We start from the raw sequence: 7682 nt of genomic DNA on the forward strand, positions 1-7682 counted from the left end.
AGGCATTTGTATATCCCCTTTTGTTTTTATGAACACACACGGTTGTTAGAAGCTGGAAATTTCCAGTTTCTGACTTCCAATGGAACGCAGCATAATGACACCAGGTGAAATATGGTGAATGAAGAATGAACATAACTCAATGGAAATCCAAACCTATATCCAAAGAATACACAATAACACTGATGATATTGTACTGTTCTGCAAGTATGGAAAACAAGTATATCTTGCATAAACGGATATACCTTTACTGCACGGACGGACCATCGAGACCATGCGAGGGTAGCACTGGGCTAATTGTTTTTGGCAAACAAATGACTGTCAAATGTTGGAAGTACCAACTTAGTCCATTTGGACTGAAAACATATTTTGATAGTTTATAAAAATCTGCTATGCCTCGCTTTGTAGAAAACGTTCTCTCTGGCTCTCTGGCTTGGTGGACTCAGCGAAGGACTGACTGCAGGCTGGAATGAATGAATGAATGAATGAATGAATGAATGAAAATTTTATTTACGTGTCAGGACAATTTACATGACCCATCCCACATGGGATTATCAGACACATCAACATACAGTTATTTCCATATCTATTACGGTGCTTGAACAATACAAAACCGTACAAACACACACACGGCAGCACGCGGCATCAGCAGCAAAACACAGATTTAACTACAATGTGTATTAAGTAAAATATATGAATTATCTATCATATGTCATCTTTTTCCTCCTATCCCACGCATGAGAGATATATTCGGAAAAAGCAAAGATGTTATCAAAAAGAAATTCAAGTATGGCACCTTCTTCAAAATCTAACAGGTTTAACTCAGGGGAGTGAACTTTTTTAAATAGTATATCTCGTAAGTCATGATACAAGGGGCAGTACAAAATAAAATGAAATTCATTCTCCACTTCCTTCAGCTCACAATATTCACAAATCCTATCCTCCTCCGCCGTCCCTCTGTATCTGCCTGTTTCAATATGTAAAGGCAGAATACCACATCGTAACTGAGCACATAAGGACCTCTTACTTTTAGGTAAATTAAACATCACATATTTTTCACATTTAAATTCATTTTTAAATAAACAGTAAGTTCTTAATTTTGGCTTCTGCCATAGTTCTTCAGTCCAGGATTGTAACCAGTTAGCGCGGATCTGAGATTTAAACGACTCTACATTTATACACATTCTTTGAGAGTAATATTCTCCAAAACCACACTCCTGAAACAAGTCATACATATCTGAGACCCACTCCCCTTCAACAGACAAGTCCCAGAGGAAAATCTGACTAGCAACCCTATTGGATGGTAGGTCCAGCAATCTGTTCCAGAGGTTCACCATACTGGTTTTCCATCTGATCACACAAGGGTCCCACCCCATTTCTCCACTAACTGCTGGAAGAGGAGCATATTTATGAAGACCCAAAAAAAAGCGAATTGCCCGGTTCTGGATACGCTCGCTTAACAGAAAACGTTTACCGCCCCAAATACCAGAAACATAATCTAACACAGGGCATACACAGGAGTGATACAGTTTTGAATAAGTAAGATAGCCCAAGTCCCTCAGAACTTTGGTCTTACCTATAACACCTCCTAGAGCCCTGCTTGCAGAGTCTGCCAACATAGAAACACCAGGCAAAAAAGACAAGTGATCATCCAAAAATAAACCGAGGTACTTGTATTTGTCAGTGAATTCAAGCTGTGTGTCACCAATAGAAAACACAAACTGACTTCTTGCGACACCCGGCTTTCTGAAGTGCATTATTTGTGTCTTCCTTTGGTTAACGCACATCTTCCACCTGTTACACCACTCATTAACACAATTCAACATCACTTGCAGATCTTCTTCACATTCTGAGAGCAAAATAATATCGTCTGCATAAAGAAGGATGCTTAAGAGTACCTGGCCACATGAAACCCCTATCCCCAGCTGTTTAACTTCTCTAGCCAAATCGTTTATGAAAACTGCGAACAAGGTTGGAGAAAGAATGTCCCCTTGTTTGACACCAGAGGGCGCTGGAAACCACTCTGTGAGATAATCATTCACTCTGATGCAAGCCAAAGGGGCTTCGTAAATAGCAGTAATCGCTTTGTGAAACTTTCCATTTATCCCGATTTGGTGAAGCTTGTGTTTAAGGAGGATGTGGTCAACAAGATCAAACGCCTTCTGGAAATCAATAAAACAACAGAAAGTGGGTTTTTTAAGCTTCATTCTAGTCCTAACTACAGTGGTCACAACATAAATGTGATCAATGCAGGCTCTTCCTTTTCTGAAGCCGTTTTGCTCCTCTTCTAATAATCCGTTATGCTCTAAGAAATGCGATAGTCTATTATTCAAAACAGAAGAATATAATTTATAAACAGTGCTTAGTAAGCTAATTCCACGATAATTTAGTGGAATCCTGGGGTCATCCTTTGGGGATTTTGGTATTGGAGTTATAATTGATTTAAACCAGGCAGATGGAACCAGACCATGATCAAAACAAGTATGAAAAAGATGAAATAATAAATCAAACAGCTTAGGGTCTTTGAGCACTTCATTTGAAAGCTCATCTATACCGACGGCCTTTTTTAACTTTGCCGATTGAATGACTTTCATCACCTCCTCTCTACATACAGCACCATTTAGAGGAATAACACTGTTGAGGTGGGCGTAACCCCCCTCCAAACCGAAAGACAAAACCGGAGAGACACCCGCAACATCTTGACTAGAGAATAATCCGGAGAAAGCCTCCTCCCACACTTTCAATACCTTCCCCAGGTCTGATGTTAATTCCCCTTCACTCCACACCTGCATGGGAATCTTTTTCTGTCGCTTAGGCCCCAGGTTATTTATCTCACGCCAAAACTGTTGCGGGTTCTGAGTTTGTAGTTGATCAATTTGTAAAATCTGACCTCTCTGATATTTACGTTTATGGATGATGGCGATGGTCACCAACATGGTGGACTGTGAATGTGCTCAGTTTAGTGTGGGTTTAAAATCAACCTACCAAGACGGTGGAGAGGTCAAAGTTCACAGACCATATGGATAAGTAGTGTAGTGTTGTCTGAGGTGAAGCTGTCCTGAGGGTGAACAACATAGAGATAGCCAAAGGTCAAGATACAGAGGTACAGATAATTGTGACAGGGACAGTTTTGGGCAGGGCCTGAAATTCAGCGCGGGATTGCGGGTGTCGCACATATTTTCGGCAATTCCCGTATATTTTGAATTTATAAATCGGGACCAGTCCCACATGCCCAGTCCCCAATGCAGATGACTGGTGACAGTGCAAACCTCGGCCAAATTAAGGCTGGATTCAAGACAGGGTCCAGCGAGATGCAGCGTCTAGTGCAGCTGAGTAGTCAGGGGTGGGGCTGTCTCAATTCACCCTTCTCCTCCCCTTCAAAACAAGCATGTGTGCGAGCGACCCAGGAAAATACATTTGTAAAAGGCTGTAGGTTATTTTGTAGCTTTAGTTTAGTTTTAGATTAGTTTCTGTTTGATATCTGCTATTTTACCATTTCATCCTGATCTCTTTCAGTCATGTGGAGCCATGTTGAAACATTTCCTGCTGACTGCTGATTTATATAATACCCTGACAATTTTTATTGTCAAGAACAGATACATTTGTGACTTTTGAGAGAGAGAGAGAGAGAGAGAGAGAGAGAGAGCGAGAGAGATACGAGAATAAGAAGAGAAGAGACGAGCAGAGCTGTGTGCGTATGGTGCGAGGCAAGTGAGCTCTGCAGTGGAGGAAAGGGCTGAGATGCAATGGTGCAACTGCACAGACATTTGGGGGGCAGGTGCAAACTGAAAAAGGGGCACCCCTCTCATAAAAAATTAAGTTACATGCAGTCAGGCCCGGATTAACACAGGGTAACAAAAAAACAAACAAAAAAAATGTAATCAACAAAATTTATGAGTATCAGTGAAATACTGTAATTTATAGATTTATTATGCTATAACTTATGTTTTACTGATACTTGTGTACTTATATTAACCCAGTGGCACTCATATTCTGGTTTATTAATTCAAGAAAAATATTTTGGCTAGGAAATTCTAATTGGCTGATAAGTTTAAAATCTAGCAGCCATATTGGCTGGTGATCAAAAAAGTTAATTTCAAGCCCTGCAGGGAGAGCAGGTGGTGACATGAGAGTGAGTGAGAAAAGGAGCAAATATTGATGCAGACTTTTCTTTATTTCCAAAACATTTGTAAAAGCCCATAAATCATAGATTTACCACATTGTTTCCTTTCAATGTGAACATTTTGGCTGATACAGATATTAACATTGCAACATTGGGCCAATGCCGATACATTAAAAAAAATTACTAACATCGGTCGATACCGATGTGATTGCTGATATATCGTGCATCCCTAGAAGAGATCAAAAAGAGTGATGGAAAGACTGAGAAAAATATTGAGATAGTGAAAGAGAGAGACAAAGGCAGGGAGTAGAACTGGGTATCAATATCTTTAGGTATTAGGTACGATACCTACAGTACATTCAATCCTTTTTCTACACAGATCTAGAAAAATAAATATTTGTATGTTTTGCTCAGAGCCAAACACTACAGGATTTCTTCCATTTAATGTGATGTGTGATTTGCCCACTACTATTGGCGGTGTGCATACATGTATGTGTACAAAAAGTACATGTCAAAATGTATGTGTATCAAAAATGTATCAAAAGTACTCTATTGATATCGGTACCAATTTAAGGATACTGGTGTTGGTACTGGTATCGTAATTTTTTGAAATATACCCAGCCCTAAGGGAGACAGAGAACAAGTAATATCCGATAATAAGAATGCGAAGTGTCTGTGCGAAGTGAGTGAGTGAGCGAGCAGAACTGTGTTCTGCCACAGCTATGCCATTTTACGTGTGATCGGGCTGAATCTTTCAGGAAGTTTAAAGAGCACCCCTGCAGGTGACCTAAACCAGTCCGATTTTTTAATTAGGTAATTAGGGCCGACTAAATGGGCAAAAATGGCTAATTAGTGGCCACAATGCCTCAACACATGTTCAGCACCATGGAGAGCTCCAGAGTGGAGCAGCACACAGGTGAGTGCAGTTTGAATCAGCCAGGGAAGTGGACTATATGAAAACCCTCTGGGGAGAGAGAGGAGAGGCTGCATGCCAACTCTGTAAGCGAGGCCTGACTAAATGGGGTCACACAGATCCCTGTATTCCGCTAGTAAAGAGAAAGAGTGAGAGAGAAAGTGTGACAGAAAAAGTGATAGACAGTCATTCAAAGAGTGAGACAAAAAGAGAGTGAGATAAAGAAAGAATGAGAGGACAGACAGAGAGAGGACAGACAGACACTTGCATTCTTATTATAGAAAGAGAGGAAGACGGACGGAGAAAACAAGAACAAGAACAAAAGACAAGAAACAGAAAGAGAAGCCGATCCCACAGTCTCCGTTTAACGAACCACTCCGAGTGCCGCCACGCTACCTGTCCGGGACGCCGGTCCAAACACCTCTGAACCCTGCCAACCTGGACGGACGAACAGATCGTACTGCTGACAAGTGACCTTGCCTAGAAGTTAGAGAGCCCTCTCTGAAAGCAGACAGTATGGGTTTGATCCGTGGTACCCATACCAGGATCAAACATGTCCGTCAACACCTGCGTGTCCCGGTGAAGCGTCCTCGACCAAGCCACGATGCTTAGGACCGAGAAGAACCGAGAGTATCTTCTGCTGAAGCCGAAGCCGAAGCTGATCCTCAAGCTTTTTCTGTCTTTTGTTTTTTTCTCATGGAAGGGAAGCATTCAGATTGCAAAGTCTCCGTGTCCGGTGGGGCAGAAGGCAGTGCTGCGGAGTGTATCCAGGCAGTTGACCAGGATGAGTGCTCCGGTCAGGTGCTTCCAGCGCTTGGTGATGGGGTTCCTCATCTTGTCCAGACCCATGTGGAGCTCCTGGATCACATCGCGGTAGCTGTCTCCCACGTGGGCTGCCCACGTCAGCAAGAAGTCGTAGGCTGGCTTCCACATGGACTGAAGGGGAAGGAGGAAAAACAGGTACAAAAGGCATCAGTTTTCAAAATTTATGAATCCCACTATGGCAAAGGCATGACCCATCCTACACCCCTCTGAATCTAAATCCAACCCAATCAGAGGCAGAGTAGGGCAGGCCATGTCTTCACTATACTGGGATTTGGAATTTTGCCGTCAGCTCATCCATTTTTATTCATTTATTTGCCCCAAGATACTGTTACTATGGTAGACCTTTCCACACCATAATAAAACATAACTTAAAGCTGGAGTGTGTAACTTTTGTAGTGCAGAACCTTTGTCTCCCCCTTCTGGCACTTCTGGCAGTGAGCGTACATGCGATGCATTCATGTGGTGTCTGAAAAATACGATCCCGACCATTGCCTTTGATTTCGACACAAGAGTTTATTTTTTCTCACTGGAGGTTGTCAATCGTAGAGCAGGTATCTGAGTTTTCTGAAGACCTTTTAAGTCTTCTTCAGGACCTGTAGCCATCCTGTGGTGGTAGGTCTTGGGCTCTCACCTCGTTGTCCAGTAGGCCGTTCTTGTCGCGGTGCGGTGCCTCGTAAGCCTCACACTGCTGCCTGGACACCTGAGCCAGCCTCTCAGCCAGCTCCCTCCAGCGGGTCGACACCTCCACCGCCGTGGTCAACAAGACCAGGTCCAGGACCAGCCTGGCCACCACGCCCTGGCAGTCCATCTTCAGCAGAGCCTGATGGGGACCAGACAGACAGACATCAGAGGAAATAGAGATTTAATATACTTGTTCATCTATGCAGTATGTTTTACTTGAACATAACTGTAACAACCAAGCATTGGGACATAATTCAACATTTTGCTGGACAGTGGTAGGATTATGCAGGAAACTGAAGGGACTTCAGTAGGCTACTTTTCGTAAGATATCATACGAAAGTTTCATGAGAATACGTTGATCTTCTATGTGTTTTTCCATCTATCCATGGTGTTCACTCACACTGCAGCTGAAAGTAGTGCTGAGTCAATTCACTTATGATCATTTGAGCAATACTTCAGTGTGAACCAGAAAATTGGTTCACCGACAGAATCAAAAAAATCTGCAGCACTAATAAGTGTCAAGTCAAGTTTATTTGTATAGCCTATTCACAAGCATGTCTCAGAGGGCTTTACAGAGAATATGTCTAGCTAAGCACTAACAATAAACAGGATTGAACATCTTAGAGAGAGCGAGAGAGAGAGAGAGAGAGAACGAGAGAGAGAGAGAGAGAGAGAGAGAGAGAACGAGAGAGAGCGAGAGAGAGAGAACAGAGAGAGAGAGAGAGAGAGAGAGAGAGAGAGAACGAGAGAGAGAGAGAGGGCGGGGGAGGGGAGAGAGGGGAGCGAGCGAAGGAAGAGAGCGGCGGGAGTGAGGGGGAGGTATACTAGGGCTGGGCGATATGGTTGAAATAGTCAGTGTGTGTGTGCGTGTGTGCGTGCACGTGTGTGTGTCTGTCTCTTGTGTGTGTGTGTGTGTGTGTGTGTATGAGAGAGTGAATTTATGACATCACTGATGATGTCATCAGTGGGACAGACAGACAAACAAACAAACAAACAAACAAACAGACAGAGCCCTAACTCCCTTTTATATGTGCTGTTAAAAAATCCCAAGGGTGATGGTATGAATATATGCCCCCCCCCCCCCCACACACACACGCTCACACACACGCACCCCAGGCTGCTTCTGTATAATCATGTGTTCTT

General features: G+C 42.9%; 1 protein-coding gene across 1 annotated transcript in view; it reads right to left on the reverse strand.

Annotated features, from left to right (window-relative positions):
* Window positions 1-5744: 5744 nt before the first annotated feature.
* Window positions 5745-7682, reverse strand: part of LOC310774064 (SH3 domain-binding protein 4-A-like) — a gene marked incomplete at both ends in the record, with an annotated part of 23432 nt that continues 21494 nt past the window's right edge. Inside the window, 2 exon segments of the mRNA XM_083634124.1 lie at window positions 5745-5969; window positions 6490-6678. Of these exon segments, the coding sequence (XP_083490250.1) occupies window positions 5745-5969; window positions 6490-6678 (414 nt within the window).

This window comes from Poromitra crassiceps (genome assembly GCF_964638095.1).
Source record: "Poromitra crassiceps genome assembly, chromosome: 3".
NCBI lineage: Eukaryota > Metazoa > Chordata > Actinopteri > Beryciformes > Melamphaidae > Poromitra > Poromitra crassiceps.